Below are 18,672 nucleotides of genomic sequence, written 5' to 3' on the forward strand. Positions count from 1 at the left end.
GTGTTAACAGCTGCTTTTAATGTCAAACGATAAAGCCCTCAAAATTATTTCCAATCTGAACACATAAAGCATCTAAACAAAATCACTTTTTGAAGTTTATTAACCAAGCCTCTTCTCCCCTCTCTCCCAGCAACTCTTCAAGGCCCGGCTCTGCACAGCCAGATGTCAACATCTTTGATCCTGGCAGTCGTGGTCTCCACCATCGCGAGCGGTATCGCACTGATCTGCACTGGCGTCATCCTCAGTAAGAGACTCCTCCAGTTCTGTGTGCAATCTGTGCCGTCCGCCTTTCACCGGCTGTGAGCACAGCTGGATATACAGATGTATCCAGGTGTTGCTGACAACAGAAACAGGAACACCTTTTGATAATAGTTGGTTTAAATGCCCTCCTCTGGCTGTGCACCAGATGATTAAAAGAGCTGTGGGAAAGATAGGGCTCTGAATTAAATGTTGCTGACACAATATGAACTGAGCACATATGGACACTTTTATTACAAGCACTTATTTCAGGTGACTCTCCTTTTGCTTTCTGTGTGTAAATATGACTTTTTTTGTGTGCCAAAGAGTGTGAAACAAGATTATACTGCAGATGAGAAGTGAGATAATGCAAGTGATATGTTGTATTTATTGCTTACAGTACGATTGCTTTCAAGGAAGCCGGAAAGAGTAGAGATGTACTGTAGCATCTCTATGACTTTATTTTGAAAATACATCATTAGCTATAAAAAGGGCAAGCACAACGGTTTGACATTTAAATAGGAAGTTCTCCTCAGCTGGAGATGTGTACTGATGAGTGAGATCAGACAGCAGTAAATGTCAGGCGTTAAGACTCAGTGGCTGAAAAAAACAACTGAAGAAACAATAATGATTATAAGACATGAAGATTATATAACAATATGGGACAATAGAGAACTGTGATAGAAGATAAGCCGTTATCTTATCCCTGGGGCATTAGGATATAGCAAAAAGACTAGAGCTGTGATTACAAAAATCACTAATGAAGAGTATTTGGTTTTGAATGAAGAGATGACAAGATTTGTTTGATTTTTGATTTGTTTGATTTTTGTAATCTGGGACAATCTAACAGTCAGACATGATGTAAAATGCTTTACTGTTGATTCTTGCACAAATCAACTGCTTAAAATAGGAATAATTAGGGAATTAACAATTAACCAGTTTTCACTTTATTACTCAGTGGCAATAACACTCTAGGAAAGAGAAAGAAAGACAACTGAGGAATTAAAAGATGACCACAGTCTAATATGTAAGATGAATTATGATTATAACATCACCTAATGCTACTAATATTGCATTAGTATTTATCTTGGTCTCAAAAGCTGCTATGCAGTGTATACTGTTTAATGTTGACTTGTATACTAAATCTAGCTTGTTTAACCACAGACACTATATATATATATATAATATAAAATTAGGGCTGTCAATCGATTAAAAAATTTAATCTAATTAATTACACACTCTGTGATTAATTAATCGAAATTAATCACATACATAATTAACGGTGCCTGAACCAATACTTTTTAAGAAAGTAAAAAAAAAAAAGAAAACAATGGGTACTAAACAACAGTCGGTGACATTAAAGAACGGCTTGTTTATTGCTAAGGCCATATGGTCAAAATTAAATGATTTAATAATAATGTATAACAATAACAATAACTTATTTCACTAGTAAACTGCTGTTGAACGACAAAAACAACCACCAGATGGAAAAAGGACACTTACAATAACTTCAAATGCACCACGAAGCTGTAGTTTACCAGTTTCATTGAACGCACCGTCTGTGTTGTTTCTCCGATGGCAGCTGCAGATTGTTACATACCGGTGTTGAATCCAGTACAGTAAAATAGAGTCAAACTTTACACCGTTTAGCGTTAGCTGTCAGCATTTTAACCGTTTTTAATAATAATAAAATCCAGCTACTAGCTAGCGGCTAACGTTAGCTGCTGTCGAGTATAGTGTTAACTAGCGTCACGTGCAGCGGTGTTTGTGTTGCCTGTATCGTCTGTTTCAGAGCATCAGAGAGAAGTGCAGACATATCAGTGGCACCAGATTTCGGTAGCCAGGGTTGGCAGGAAGAAGATTTTTACATGTAAATGTTCCAATTAATGATCCAGGCAGCACATTCTCGTCTCCCTCCTTCATTTTACAGTCCAATGGTGGCTAGAACACTTCTGGGTCAAACATCAATATGGAATGGATTAATCTGCGTTATTTTTTTTAACGCGTTATTTTTTCTCAGATTAATTAATCAAAATGAACGCGTTATTTTGACAGCCCTAATATATATACAAAGTTTGTATGCAGTTGTAACAACAACATATGCAGTCAATCTGCAATAATATAGGACAGTGAGGGATTATACAGCTTTTACACTTTTACAGCTTTTACACCCTTTGATAACCATCTGCTGCAGATAATTAGGAAGGGAATCCTGACATTTCGGTCGACCCACTAATTCTCCACCAAGGGCTGTTTAAGATGTTTGAATACAGCAGATTCTCCCTCTCTCCGTCCTCTCGATAACCTCACTGAAAGTGCTGAATATTAAGTAAAGCTCAACGGTGGAAGAGTCTTTCATTCATTCAGTTTTGGTGTTAGGGCCTCTGGAGAACTCAGCACAGCACTGCCTTCCTTTAAAATATCAATCATATTTTCTGTTCTCTGGGCTTGTACGCGGGCTAACGAGACAACTAGGCATGGCAAAAGCAGTTTGGGGTTTTGACTGAACTAATACATGCAATAAACCTCCTGTAAGGAAAGTGATGAATAAAAATAAATGTGATGACTTACAGGAGCAATATGGAGATTTTTTTTTCCCACTGACAGTGAGACCTGAGCAAGGTAATTTCAGTTTTTCAACCCAAAGCAAACCAACCCAAAAGCAAAAGTTCTTGACAACTTTGGGGCAACGACAAGACAGACATTTTGTATTAATATAGAGGAAGATTAGTAATGATTTGAGTGAGACCCATTCTGGTGAACTTAAATCTAACACCACTGTAGGAGCATAATTTCCCCTTGTACACAGGAAATCCTGATTTTCTTAATCTTATTGACTCTTTTAATCTCAAGCAGTCTGTCACTGGCCCAACACACGAAAAATACATAATTTGGACCTCGTGCTGTCATATGGTTTAGGTGTTGCCATTAGTGAAATATGCGACACATGTATTTCAGATCATCTGCCCGTCTTATTTACTGTGGTTGTCCCCATCTCGGACGTTTCTACTGTTGCTCCCGCACGCTGTGTGCGTGCAATTAACCCTTTAACTGCCTCACAGTTTTCTGCTGCTTTTAAAGGCTCAGTGTTGTACAATCTCGAAGATTGTAATCTTAATGTTGAGGAACTCACCAACCTCTTTGACTGTACCTGTACTGAGATATTGGACTCTCTTGCTCCACTGAGGAAGAAACACAGTAAAGCACTTTCAGAACCGTGGCTGAATGATACTACACTCTCTCTTAGACGTGCCTGCAGAAAAGCTGAGAGAAAGTGGAAAAAGGATAAACTCCAAGTGTTATTTGAAATTTTACAGGACACATTACGTAAATACCAGGGAGCAGTTAAATCTGCTAAAACTAATTTTTTATCTCACCTGGTTGCTAGTAACACCCAGAAGCCTCAGGTTCTTTTTAAAGTGTTTAACTCTATTATCAACCATTGTGAAACTGACTGTGCTGTGCCATCCACATTGTTGTGTGAAAACTTCCTGAAACACTTCATTGATAAAATTTCTGGTCTGAGTTTTTCATTCACTGCTTTTACCAGTGACCCCTCTGTTCCTCCTTTATGCCCAGCTGTCTTCCAGCAGTTTGAGCCAGTTTCATTCCACCTTCTCTCTGACATAGTTAAGCAGCTTCGTCCTGCAAACTGCCTGCTGGACAGTATCCCTGCATGCTCAAAGATGTTAACACTGTTGGGTTGAGTATTTTATCCTTGGTTAATACATCTCTCAGCTCAGGGTGTGTTCCAGCTGCTTTTAAACATGCTGCTGTGCAACCACTTTAAAAAAAAGAAGAATCTGGATCCTTCAGTTTTCTCTAATTTTAGACCTATTTCCAAACCTTTGTGGGTTGGGTTGTTTTTAATCAACGTCAATCATTTTTAGATGATTTTAGTATTTATGAAACGTTCCAGTCTGGTTTTAAGCCCTGCCACAGTACTGAAACTGCCCTTGTAAGAGTTTTCAACAACCTTGTCTTAGTGGTTGACTCAGGAAACTCTGCTGTTTTAGTGTTTTTAGATTTGACTGCTGCCTTTGACACTGTCAACCACTCTATCCTTTTATCCCGACTCAAACAAAGTGTTGGCATTACGGGCATAGCCCTCAAATGGTTTGAATCTTACTTGACAGATAGGAGTTTAGCTGTCCAACTTGGTAATTGCTCTTTATCTGCTGCCCCTATTTCTTGTGGGGTCCCCCAAGGTTCCATTTTGGGACCCATGCTCTTTTCTCTGTACATGCTGCCCTTGGGGTCCATTTAAAAAAAAAAAAAACATAACATTTCATTACATTGTTTTGCAGATGATGTACAAATCTATTTGCCTGTAAAAAAAAACAGTGATAAGGACACACTTCAGCCTTTGCTTAACTGCTTGAGAGATCTCAAAATATGGTTGAATCAGAATTTTCTCTGTCTCAATGACAATAAGACTGAAATTGTTGTGTTTTGTCATGCTGAACATTTTAGTGCCTGTGTAGATGCTCTTGGTACTTTAGGTTCCCATATTCGTCCTTTTTCCAAGAATCTGGGTGTGATTTTTGACAGTGCTTTTAAATTTGACAAACGATAGGTTGAATATTAAGTCTGCATGCTTTCAAAGAAATCGTATACAATATATTACATAGTGTTATTATGTGTGTGAACCTCACGTGCCAACTGATGACTGACTGTTGATGTGAGGGCCCCATGTGGTGATATTTATGGGAAACATCTGGGTATGACACCATGACAGGATCAGAGGCCATGAGAACTAATATTCTCCAGGTGTAATTATTATGTTTCTTGTGAAGGAGAGCTGAATAACAACATATGTCATCTTCACCTGTGACCTTTGGAGGGGGCCTACACGACAGTTGTTATGATTATGTGATTGACAACTGGTTCTCCAGATGTGAGGCCAAACAGTATAAAGGAGTACGTTCACTTAGTGTTCAGTGAGAAACTGATCTGTGCATGAATCCCACTCGAGTGTGTATGTTATAGATCTGAATAAAGCTGTAATCTGAAGACATCTAAATCGGTCATCTGTGAAGTCTCCTCACTCCATTTCCAGATATCAATTACGTCTCGATTAGTCTACTGTAACTCTTTGTATGTTGGATTGGATCAGTCATCCCTTCGTCGGTTACAGTTAGTCCAGAACGCAGCAGCTCGACTTTTAACCGGGACCAAAAAGCGTGACCACATTACACCAGTTTTGGCCACGCTCCACTGGCTTACTGTCTGTTGCAGGATTGATTTTAAAATTGTATTGCTTGTTTTTAAGATTTGAAATGGGTTGTCGCCTTCTTATTTATCGGCTTTTACATGTCCACACACCTGTCAAAGCACTGAGGTCTTCCAATCAGATGCTCCTCGATGTGCCCAGATCTAGGTTAAAAAATAAAGGTGACTGAGCCTTTGCAGTGGCTGCTCCAAACCTCTGGAATAGTTTACCTATTCATGTAAGAACAGCTCGGACCGTTGAAACATTCAAGTCCTTGCTTAAGACCCAATACTATACATTGGCTTTCATTTCAAGTTGAGCTTTGACACCTTGTCCTTTTTTTCTGCTGTTGGTTATTTTGTATTGTGTATTGTGTATTGTTTGTGTATATTAACATTTTGGGTTTCTTGAGCTGTTAAGCACTTTGGTCAACTATGGTTGTTTTTAAACATGCTATATAAATAAAATTTAACTGAACTGAACTGCAATCTGACACAGGTTATAATGTATCCCTGTCCAAAATTCCTTGACCTTATCACAGGACCATAGGACATAAAGTAATTGGCCGTCCTCTGTCCGTCCAATTTGTTGTCTTTCAAACCAAGTCTAAACAATCTGGAGGGCTTCCTATATAAGTGATGCATAATCTCTAACTGAATGAGGTGCACCCTTACATCATGTGACATAGTTTTAATATTCCTACAAATTCTGTCCCACTCCTCATCATACAGTGTAATAATCAGATCCCTTTCCCATGTCTTCTTGAGGGCTGACTAGGCTCCATCCCCCGGGTTCTGATGATCATCTTTAATCATCAGTATGTTCTTCGCTCTAGCTAACACTTTTGTATTGTGTAGCAAAATTAAATCTGCAGCCTCTAGAAAGAGATTGAACAACTTTTTTTTAAATTGGGTAGATTAGCTCCACATCACTTGATAATAATAATTTCTAGTGGCAGACCCTCAGATGATATGTACTAGTATTAGATGCTAATGTAAATGTGTGAAATTCACATTGGAAGCAATGTTGAGAATATGTTCTATAATATCATAGGTTCTTCCTGCTGATGTAGACAAGTTAAAACATTTATAGGGGAGCACCATCCTTTCAGGAGATTTAAGGAAATGGGCATCATTGTTTATATGGCACTCATACAAAATGGGAAATACATTAAATTGGAAGTAGGGTTACAATCAAAGTTTATTTATAGAGCACTATTCCGACACAAGGCAATTCAAACTGCCTGCCACCAAATATTATCAGATAAATGGCATTTTCAAAAGAATTCCAATAAATTCACAATGTTCTGAACAGAAAATACAGAAAACAAATGAAAATAGTATGTAAATATGAGTATTAGTATGTGAAACAAAAATGAGTTTGGTTAGCTGTAGTTCTATAGTAAATGCACTCAGTGTAATCAGATGGATATTAATTGGAGATAAGATGGTTGTTTTGCTAATTACTATCAGTCATGAACAAACAGCTCTCTATTGTAACACCATGATATCGTACTTCTAAACTTAGCAGACAAAGTGCAAACTGAGCTGACTTCTCTGCACAACCTTTTTATGAAAAATTTAGCAATTTAGTCTGACTTCCTCACTAACTGCACTGTGTGTAATTGTGTGAGTCTGAAAGTGAATAAGTCAAATACTAAAACAAAAGCATGACATTTGTGCACTTACTTGTTGCTTTCCGTTGCAAAAAGCACACCAACACACACCCTTCAGGTTAACAGTGTCTCTTCACCTGAGCTCTCCCCCATGCAGGGAGGTAGTCTGTTCCCTGGGCGCCCCATCTGCTCCTCCTCCTTCTCCCCATTCTCCTCCTCAACCCACCCCTCATCACACCCCCCCTGAGTCCCTAGCATCTGCACCGGGCGATGGCTCGACGGCACCTCTTACCTGCACGCAACGCCCCCTCCCTGGCAGACTACCAACCTGCATCAGGGATGTGGGCTGCCTCTACGGCGGGTGAGTCCAAACTCACTGGCACAGACAGTCTAGGAGCAGTGACCAAGGAGAGGACATCCTGCAAAACATTGTGTTTTTGTGTGGAAGGATTCATCTTCTTAAAGGGGAACATCGATTTCACCACATCAAAGTGGCTGTCTGTGAACCAACTTTTTTCCCCACTGGCCCTAAGAATGTTGTTATTACATTGATAAGCATCGACTACTGAGATGCGGCTTGACCCCTCCTTGTGTTACTGCTCCTACATTTAGCAGATAGTCAGGAAGTTGCTACTACAACTTAGGTGCAAGTGTGGGGTCCAGTTAGGGTTGTGATTTTTTTTTTTTTTTTTTTTTTTTTAACTCTTAGACTTTGAAGTAAAAGACGCTTGTCTTGTCTCTGTCTTTAGTGTGGTACCGCAGGAAGAACAACCTGTACGCAGTGAGGGGGCGTCTGCAGAGTCCAGAGTACAAGCTGAGCAAGATCCGCTCCTCCACCATCATGACCGACTACAATCCCAACTACTGCTTTGCAGGGAAGGCCGCCTCACTCAACGAACTGAAGGAAGTACCGCGCAAGAACATAACACTTCTCAGGTACAGCACACCTAGACACAATGTCAAAATGTCAGTTTGAGGTTCTGCCCATACTTACAGTGCACAGATTGTCTTTTTACTGATGTTTTCATGTTAGTTGTTGTATTTTCCACCTGTTTTTTTCAGGGCTCTTGGCCATGGTGCATTTGGTGAAGTCTATGAAGGACAAGTTCTGGGGATTAGCAGTGATAACGGCCCCATGCAGGTGGCCATAAAGGTCAGAGACAAGTTGCACCTAAATGTCAGAAGATAGCACCGCACGAGGAGTTATGCTCATTACATTTAATCAATTTAACAACATCCCACCAGGGTGCTCCTACCTCTTTGATCTAAAGGTCATACGTGCATGAAGAATTTGAAAAGACAAGTTTTATGTAATGCGTTTATTTAGAAATTTAAGAATTATTTTGCTTTACTGACTCCATAATATGATATATGATATGATATGGTTTGTTGTGTAAAAAATCAGTACAATGACCTGAAAAGAATAGATGTTTATGCCATTTGCACAAGTACAACACATGTACAAGTACATTGGAATTGAGCATTTAATGCAAAAATGAAATCACATACTGCTAAATCGTCATGACTGCACAGAATGATTGTTGACTGTAAAAAAGAAGTCAGTCAATGCCCTCAGATCACTTGGCTTAAAAACTACACAATGTTAAAAAATGACAAAAGCTGAGTGAGCTCCACATGGGTTTTCTTTTCAATAGTCTGCTGATTAGGTCTTATATATATATATATATCTATATATATATATATATATATATATATATCTATATATATATATATATATCTATATATATATATATATATATATATATATATATATCTATATATATATATATATATATATATCTTTCCTCTTGACAGTGGCACACACTCAAACTGCTTCTCTGATTCTTTCGGCTCTACAGACTCTTCCAGAAATCTGCTCCGAACAGGATGAAATGGATTTCCTGATGGAGGCCCTGATTATGAGGTGCACCATACTGCGGTTCAGACATTGATTCACCCAATGCATCTTTTAGCACACATGTGTGAAGCAGCAGTGTGCTCACATCATCAGACAGCTACTGGCTTCTGAGTTAGAGGAGATAATAGCTGGAGCCAGATGTGAAACTCTACTCACTAGCAATCAAACCACTACTATAATGTAGCACAGATGTTGATCTCTTTTATAATTAGCTGGTTGTTTCAGCTTAATCATGTGAGAGGCCGTTTAGTCAAGGTCAAGGACAATCGTGTCTGTGTGTCTATTTTTTTTATCTTAGTAAAATAACTATAATACTGCTAACTTATTTTTAGTTTATGACCTGTGTGCTGTTAATTAGTAAGTATCAGTAATTAATCTCCTTCCCAAACATCTGTTGTGCATTTTTGCTTTATTATTGGTCCAAAAGTTTAGATTGTGGAAAAAGATAGCACCCTGACAGCTGACATACTGATGAAACCGGTCAGCAAAAAGTCCCTTTTTGAGCTATTGGACAGAATATTTCAAACTTAGCATGTACCAAATCAGGATTTTCAATTTTTTACTCAAAACTTGATCTATGCTGACAAGTCTGTCCCTGTGCATTCTAACATTTTCACTTACGTACTTGTTAAAGCATGAATTGGTTTTGGAGTTGCTAAAGAGTTGTATCATTAATAAAATCCCATATATTTTAAGGAGTTTAGGGTCGCATTTGACAATAGTGTCTCTTAAGTAGGTGCCGAAGATTTGTTACTTTTTATTGTAACATTTTAGAGGATCCCCAGACATTTAGACTACATTAACAACATTCAACGTAGCATTTTCAAACATACAAAAAAAGAAGAAATAAGCAGAACACTATTAAAAATGTTCAATATCCAGTTATGCCCCAGCTAATGACAGTTTCCAGGTGTGCAGAGTTTTTTTTGCTGCAATTAGAGTTTTTAAAAAGTGCATTTAGCACAGTCTTGAAATGTACTGTACTAAGGAATGCAATTGTAATTGCAATTGCATGTTGTTGTATGGTTATTGCAGGACAAAACTCTCAAACATCTTTTGGTCAAACATCTTCTCCCATCTACATTGTCATGTATTTTTCTTTCTCCTCCAGTTGTATCAAGCATGCCTATACATAAACACGCAGCACATTTAATATGATTAACACACAAGTGCAGGCCTGCTGTGCTAACCCAAGTTTTGTTCACGGTTTGTCCTTGCAGCAAATTCAGCCACGACAACATTGTGCGCTGCATCGGTGTCAGTCTGAACATCCTGCCACGTTTCATCCTGCTAGAGCTGATGACCGGAGGAGACATGAAGAGCTTCCTGAGACAGAACAGGCCACGAGCTGTAAGTCTGCACTGCACTTTTGTGTGTGTGGGTGTGTGGGTGTGGTACATTAAACTGAATTGTGCTGTATCCAGGGCCAGACCTCTTCTCTCACCATGCAAGAGCTGCTGCAGATGGCCCGAGACATCGCCTTCGGCTGTCACTACCTGGAGGAGAACCACTTCATACACAGGTTCAGATCCACACCCAGTTATTACTGCTAAGAGCTCCGTTTAAACAACACCAAAATGAGATGTTTTAGGCTGTAACAATGCCCCTTCTACTGCCAGTGTTGGGAAGGATACTTTCAAAACGTATTCCGTTACAGAATATAGAATACATGCCCAAAAATGTAATTTGTAACGTATTCCATTACGTTACTCAATCTGAATACTTGGATTACTTCCACATTGAATTGCATTTTATAAGTGTAGGAATGCGGCCATCACATACAGCTTACTAAACAAGCCTATTCTGGTATGTTATTCTCTTTCAACTAGCTGAAAGTGTACCTGAACAAGCAGATATTTGTATTTGTAGTCCCGAACTGCATACTACAAAAATCTAACCGCAGTCTAAGCTACCACAAGCTAATTTTGGCTAACGTTAGCTAGCATGTCAAACAGGGCTAGTCAGTCTTTCAACGGATCTGGGGCTATAGTAAATCAGGACGTAGGAGAATGTAAAGTCGCACGTCAACTATAAAATAGCAAGGTGACCAGTAAAAGTACAGCAAACGACTACCCTTGGCTAATTAAAAAAAAAAACTTACTTTAAGATGCTTCTTCAGGTTGGAGGTGGAGTAATTTGGACGCTGAAAGGAGGTTGGTGGACTGCACAGTTATATTTCGTTCTCCCTGTTCTTTCTTTAATGTGAAATGCTGTTTGAATTTCCAAGATAGAAACGCATTCCTGCCCTGGCTCTGTTGTGCCAGTTCCGACTCCACTGTGACTGATCACGCAAATAGCTAATTTTTTCGTTTTCATATTGGGGCTTCTGGGAAATGCATGTAGTTGCCTTAATTTATTCAGAGAGAGAATAAACTCGTGAAACAGAGAAATATCATCATGTAATCCATTGATTTCAACAATGTAACTGTTCTAAATACCAACTATTTAAATTGTAACTGTAACGGAGTACAGTTACTCATAATTTGTATTCTGAATACATAATGCCAGTACATGTATTCCGTTACTCCCAAACACTGTCTACTGCAACAAAACACTTGAATGAGTATAATGGCATTAGCCCTCACTATTTTTCTTAAAGCTTTAGCGCGTAACTTAATAATAATGAACATCCGTCACATTCAAGCCATTGCCAAATGAATTGCTACAAAGCTTATTAAGACTTTTCAATTCTCTCTGTATTTCTCAGCATGGCTAAGTTCAGAAGATTGTGGCGTCCGGTGACTTTCCCATGCAGAAGCTCGAGTGAAGATAATTTACCTCTTCTGAAGAGTCCATCATGTTTTTTTTTAAGTTGCAAATAGTCCTCCGTGTCTATTTGCAACTTTGTGGAGGAGGGGTTGGGGCGCGTGCGCGATCACGGAAGGATGTATCATGTGGACACGCCGACACTGTTGTTGTCATTACTTAGAATTCCTCATGCGGGAGACAGAAACTACGCACTAAAGCTTTAAATCCAGGAATTTATTGTTAAGAGGATTAAAAATCAAGACAAAAATGGTGATGGTAATGTCCTCATGTATACACAATTACTTACAGACTGTTGCATTATCAGCCACACATTTGATAGATTTTCTGAGCTCTTCATGTTACAAGTGAACTTTGTTAACATTCTCTTGCAGCAGGAAACGTAGCACCTTTTAGGTGAATCAAGGTCAAAATTAGTTGTACCCATCTTTATATCAATTCCCTTTAACAAAAAAAAATGTTTTCAATAATTTAGTTTATCATAAAGTAAATGCATATGGTGGGTTAGGGAGTTAAGTGCCATTATGAAGCTACATTTAGTAACAGAGCCTGTGTTTTTCAGAGACATTGCTGCTCGAAATTGCCTGCTTACCTGCCCTGGACCAGACCGAGTGGCCAAAATTGGAGACTTTGGCATGGCACGAGACATATACAGGTCTGTATGCTGAATTTTCACACACTTTATGGCAGTCCACGAAGCAAAGCCCACAGGATGACTTATGATAATGTCTCATGATAGCAGGAGTCTGGGCAGCACAGGGTTGATGTGGTAAATGGGGAACCATTTGAAAAGCTATCTGATTATCCTCCGTGGGTCAGATTCAAAATTTACTCACAGAGTTTATGGCTTTGTGGTGTTTACCTTCCCTTCTAAACTGATGATAAATGGACATTCCTAAATCCGATTTATTTTTTCTTCCTCAGAGCAAGTTATTACAGGAAAGGTGGTCGTGCTATGCTGCCAGTCAAATGGATGCCACCGGAGGCCTTCATGGAGGGAATCTTCACCTGCAAGACTGATACATGGTATGAATACTAAACATATAACACTTGCACAGACATTTTGGGGGGCAGCTGCTCAAGCAAAAAAGGGCACTTTTTAAAATATTTTTAATATCACATTGAATGCAATTGAATACGTATTTTACGATCATATCAGTCAAAGAATGACAAAATACCAGTATTTTTTATTTATTCATTAAGTAGCTACATTCATTTATTGACATTTACATCACATTTTTGTTATCCCAGCTGTATATAACATTTTGAAATCACTTTAGAATGAGTGACATAATGAAGCCCGCTATAACCTTTTATTAGACAAAAACATCTACACACTTTGTTTTTTGTGTGTGTAAATTTTATTTATGCAAATTTTCAGGATAACAATATAAGGACAAGCGCATACAAAAGGCAATGTAACACAAAAACCCATCGAAAAGAAAAAAAACAGACAGCCAGCACTCACTTAGTACAAGGAAAAGAAAATGTGTAAATGTACATGTCAATTTATAAGACGAGATGCCCCAAACTGTCCACTCATAGAGAGAGGGTCAGATATAGTCCAGGAGGCCAGAAGGGATCAAGGCAGGCCCACAGCAGTTGGAATAGCACAGTCCCAGAGTGTGGATATAAGACAAGAACAATACAATGTGTTGCAGGCACACACAAAAAGAAAAAAAGTCCAGTTTGTTGTTTGTTTTTGTTTTTCCCCTTCTGATGTGCTCTATGCAAGGGCCCCATATCTTGAATATATTAAATGAAATTATTATATATCTTGAATTTAGCATGGAATTTAGACAGCGAAAACCAAATTTCTTCAAGGTGTAAACAAAAAACCATATAATTTAGCCACTTTTTTGACGCAGGGTAGGAGAAGTTGACTTTCATTCTCTTAAAATGACCCCCTTCGCAATGACCATACCAAACATGAGGGCTTGTTGTGAAGCGGAGGGGAGAGCTAGAGAGTCGTTGGAGTAGCCCAGTATCACCAGGACTTACATTTATCACAGGTGGCTGAAACAGAGGGGACAATTCTATTCAGTTTAGTTTTGGAAAAGTGCAACCGGTGACAGGCTTTAAACTGAATGACCTGAAGTCTAGCATTAATAGACCACACTTGTATCCTGTTCAAACATCTACACACTGTTAATTAGACAGCCGTAATTAATAAGTGCAACATTTTAGCCAGAAGGTTCATACCAGGCATTAATTTCTCGTCTATTATTCTTTTCACACAATTGTGTGAAATTGTTTTCCTCTCTAGCTTTGGCAGCACAAACAGCCTTAAATTAACCTGTTTCCAGGTGCTTTTCTTATTAATAATGGTTTATTCAACCTTAGACCAAATGAGCTAATCCTCTGTAGTAATGGTTGGTTGCAGTGAGCTTCAGGAAAGAGAGAAGGATCTGTGATAAGACAGACACACCGCCAGATCACACAATCACAGCCGTTCTAGCTGAAAAGAACCTCTGTGACTAACAATTGCTTACATCAAGCTTTTACTTGCTTTTTGAAGAATGACCATGACCATGTTCAACATTCTGCTAAATGACTGACAGAAGACAGAGATTGTAAATTCATTCGATGCTAGATTGTTTGTTAGGATAAGCTTAATTGTGAGCTAGTTACTGTAGGCTATAGTTTTATTAGTGGTTTAATTTTACAACAGTGACAAACAATGCCAAGGCTTCCGCTGGGCACAGCTGCGCCATGGCCACAAGAGATCACGGCCATAGACAATGCTTGTGATTGCACGAGATGTGTGCAGAAGCGTCCCGGAAGCATCTCTCCTCTCTGCTCCTGAGGACAAACATTATCGTTATCTGGCTGGCTGTCACCAATGAAGGCAGGTCAGGGAAACGTGAATGCAGCTCCACAGGGCACTCGATTTGCGTGCGTTAACTGTGGTGGCTGTGAGGCAGGGGCCGACCTAGTCAGAGGCCAAAAGGGCAGGTGCTTGAGCACCCCCTGGGGTCTATCTGTGCACATGCAAGTATGAATCTACAAAGAGGAGGTGTTTTCAATCAGTTTCCTTTTACAGTAGTCTCACATTGCTAGACCTTCCTCCACAGCGCTGCGGAGGAGGGTCTGGCTAGTCCCCACAGCATTCCGGGATGGGAGAAAAACTTTTGTAAAAAACTGGTTTATTGGCATTTCTTTAAATCAATCACAATCTTCTTGGGCGGCGCTAAGCGCCGGACGGAGCAACGGTGCCGCTGCAAAATAGCCTCGGGAAGGAACTTGTTTTGGTGGAACATGTGTACGTTCAAAGGTTGTTTTAGTCGTGCAACAGAAACTCAGATTGGACAGATAGTCTAGCTAGCTGTCTGGATTTAACCTGCAGAGATCTGAGGAGCAGTTAACCATAGTCCTCATAAATGCACCGGAGTTTAAAATACCAACACAAAGAAAGCAGAAGGTGACGGACATCCGGCTGAAATGAGGAACATCCGGCGGAATTTTCGGCAACATCGGAGCAATCCTGGAAATGAAACGTCGTTGATATAGACTAGTTTCCTTTTTACTTGGTTTGAGACCTCTTATTGAAGAGTATATTACTTTAAACTGACACAAATGTGTAGGTCTTTGATACATGTTGAATATCATGTGTTTATGCCAAATGTTGTGCTAGACATTTGCCTTGAAATTACTCTGACAAGTATCCCAGCACCTAATTGCAGCAATACAGCACAGCATCTGTATTCGAGAGACAGAGCAATCTCAACAAACGCTGTGAGCAGCAGTGTCCAAACCGCTTTTCCAATGACAAAGTAAGTCAGATATTTAGCATGGAATTGGGCAATACAATTTCACTTTGAAGGCTTGAAGAAATGTTAGTTTACAGATAGAGTTTTTTAAAAGTCTTTGTATAGATGCAACCAGAATTTGTATGTGGAGACGGCAGATTTAATCAGCTGTCCATGAAACTCAATTTACGATAAAAGTATAGTTGATAGGAAAAGGAGTCATTTTCCAGCAGAACAAATAAAAAACAAGAGTGCTGGCTTGTGTAGCTTTCAATTTCAGAACTCAAAGCCAAGTGTGGGAAAATGCGGAAAGAAAACATTCAAAATTTGTTTTTTCTTGATTCTTAATTTTAGCAAAAACTAAAGATGTATACCTATCTGTCCAATGAAAACATGTAGAAACCGAAAAAGTAAAATAAATTATATAATCTATAATAATGCGATATCTATTATCATTAATACATTGTATAACTACGCATCTAATTTGGTTTCTATAAATGTTAAAACAGAAACTTCCTGGCAGTGCTTTCAGAATGATTCTGGTATCCTCAGTCTGAGGAACATGAGCAGGGTTCAGCCAAGGCAAGGTTCAACTCAGTTGTTGATCTGTCTCTCCCCCTGCAGGTCATTTGGAGTGCTGCTGTGGGAGATCATCTCTCTGGGTTACATGCCGTATCCCTGTAAAACCAACCAAGAGGTGCTGGAGTTTGTCACCAGTGGAGGCAGGATGGATCCTCCCAAGAGCTGTCCGGGGCCTGTGTGAGTACTGACAGGAAATGCATCAAAAGAGATGAGCCTGGACGTAAAGTTGAAGCAGTGCACAGCTAGGATGATTTTAGGGATGACTTTATGGCACAGATTCTGCCTGGTCTACCGCCTTTGACGTGGAATTAATTGAACTTTCTGGAAGTTTTTTTCCGTTTCTTTTCTCTCTTAAAAATAATGTATAAACTGTCGGGATTTTTATGTTATCATATACATTTGTCTAATAGTATTACATTTACTTATTGTATAAGTTGATTCATATAACACATAGCTTAAACAATATAACTGTAATTTGTGTCTGTTCCTATGTACGTAGCTATCGGATCATGACCCAGTGCTGGCAGCACTGTCCCGAGCACCGGCCTAACTTCTCTACTATCTTGGAGAGAATTAACTACTGCTCTCAGGTATGCTCTATATCACAACTGACTTTATACATAGAATTAGTTAAATACATATAATAATTTATTTACTCTTTTTTTTTTTTTTTTATTTCCTTTCCCCTTCATTACTCTATCAGGACCCAGATGTGATCAACACACCCCTACCATTTGAATATACCCCCACCACAGAGGACGATGGTGGCACAATAAACCGTGCCTCTGACCACACCTCCACCAGCCTCACTCCACTCCTGGTGTCCCATCCTGTTTCCCAGGCTTCCTCCCCACAGCTGGGTCACTCCTCTCTGGGCCTGGGTCCAACCCCTCTTTCCCCACAGCCTACCAAACCCTGTCTACTCCTCCAGAGGACCCAACCTGTCCACCATGAAGTGACATCATGTCGTGAGGCTCTGGAGCCGTCCTGGGCTGAGCCTGTTCCTGCCCCTGGTTTTTCAGCTGGAGGCCACTGGCTCCATCCTGAGACTCCTCATCACCGACCTTGCTCCAGAAACAGCTCCTCCTCAGGGAGCCAGAGGCTGAAGAACAAGACGAAGAACCTGTGGAACCCCACATACGGTTCCTGGGTTTTGGAAAGTTTCCGGGGGAAAAAAACACTTGCCCACACTCAGTCCGTGCCACTCTCAAGCTCCACTTCCTCCACCTCCAACACGCAGGCTCCTCAGACCTGCAACCCAGCCTTAGAGAGCAACGAGGCTGGGTGCGACAGCACCAACAGCATCCACCTTAGCCCTTCCTCATCTCCATCTCCGTCCTGCCAGGCTCAAGCTGCCTCAAGCACGTCCTCCCATAAGACCCCAGCAGGTGGCACCACAAAAGCTGGTGTGGACCTGGCTAAGCTCCAGAGTTTTCCCTGTGGCAACGTCAACTATGCCTACGATGAGCAAAGCTACGAGGCTGAGAGCCTACCCCTGGTTAAGCCCAAAGCCCCAGAAGCCATCACAAACACCAGCTCTGCCCCCAGTGTCTCCTCAGGGACAAGCTTGGGACTGGCATTAGGCCTCCATACCAACTCATCTTGTATGCCGAAGCTGCTGCTGAAGCGCCACGCCAGCTACGGACATGAGGACGTGAGGAGACACACCAAAGCTGAGAAACCCACACGTGACCGAGACTCAGGCTTTTCTCTGTCTGAAGACCTCAGCGTTACCCCTATCTAAGAAACGGCGTACTGTAACAGGGATTTTGATTGATATAAAATTGAAATGTCACCTGGAACCCCTTTCCTCACAACCTTAGACTGGAGTTCTGGATTTCCAGAAGAAAAAGCATGAGGGCTCTGTCACGGTCTGAGAGCCACAAAATCAAATTGTTAGAGTTTAATGCTGGAAAACACAAACACTCCTCCGCACTGTAATACAGAGAGCCACCGCTGGACTCCAAGCTCTTTCTTGGACCTCTGGTACACTGATAGCTGAAATACTGAAGCTGAAACACTGGACGACACGCAGCCCTGCGCTTTTTCAATGTCCACATACTACTGTAGTGCTGTAGTTGGACTCCTTTTCTACCTATTTGTTTTTATTTTTATCATGAAAGCTTTGGCAGTAGTATGTTTCATTATAGTAAACAATTTGTTAGAATTTGTAGTAATAAGTGTACAGCGTAGTGTAACAAGCCAAATATATTGAGCCATTGGGAAGAGAATCTCCAAGCATGTGTTTTTGTTTTAGAAGTATTCATTTAAAAAGTTTGATATTCAGAAAAGGCTGTAGAGTTACTAAAACAATTTTATTTATAAGTGTATGCATACTTTAGGAACTTACGGTACACAGTATACTTCTGTGATTCTGATTTGCGTTCACCCTAAATAATGTGAAAACACATACGCCTAATATACTGCGATAACTTTTATGTTTTCTCTTAACACGTGGTCTACTTACTTGGTGTTTCCAACGCTTCCCCAGCAGATGGAGTTTGCTCAGATGTCATGGAAATGGATCAGTTAAGTATAGAATTTTGGTCATGTGATAAACAAGTGGCGGTACACACGAGGAGATCATAAACCC

General features: G+C 40.0%; 1 protein-coding gene across 3 annotated transcripts in view; it reads left to right on the plus strand.

The window, feature by feature from the left end:
• Positions 1-18,364, plus strand: part of ltk (leukocyte receptor tyrosine kinase) — a 62,551-nt gene extending 44,187 nt beyond the window's left edge. For 2 of the 3 annotated variants that reach the window (XM_031278509.2, XM_031278511.2), the window contains exons 19-29: positions 131-244; positions 7,814-8,000; positions 8,127-8,217; positions 8,924-8,988; positions 10,203-10,332; positions 10,407-10,504; positions 12,311-12,403; positions 12,673-12,774; positions 16,122-16,256; positions 16,579-16,669; positions 16,783-18,364. In XM_031278509.2, coding sequence (XP_031134369.1) covers positions 131-244; positions 7,814-8,000; positions 8,127-8,217; positions 8,924-8,988; positions 10,203-10,332; positions 10,407-10,504; positions 12,311-12,403; positions 12,673-12,774; positions 16,122-16,256; positions 16,579-16,669; positions 16,783-17,823 — 2,147 coding nt within the window. In that variant the 3' untranslated portion in view covers positions 17,824-18,364. The remainder of the gene's footprint in view (positions 1-130; positions 245-7,813; positions 8,001-8,126; positions 8,218-8,923; positions 8,989-10,202; positions 10,333-10,406; positions 10,505-12,310; positions 12,404-12,672; positions 12,775-16,121; positions 16,257-16,578; positions 16,670-16,782) is intronic. The other variant, XM_031278510.2, reaches the window with a different exon arrangement.
• The last annotated feature ends 308 nt before the right edge of the window (positions 18,365-18,672 follow it).

This window comes from Sander lucioperca, chromosome 18, assembly GCF_008315115.2.
Source record: "Sander lucioperca isolate FBNREF2018 chromosome 18, SLUC_FBN_1.2, whole genome shotgun sequence".
Taxonomy (NCBI): domain Eukaryota; kingdom Metazoa; phylum Chordata; class Actinopteri; order Perciformes; family Percidae; genus Sander; species Sander lucioperca.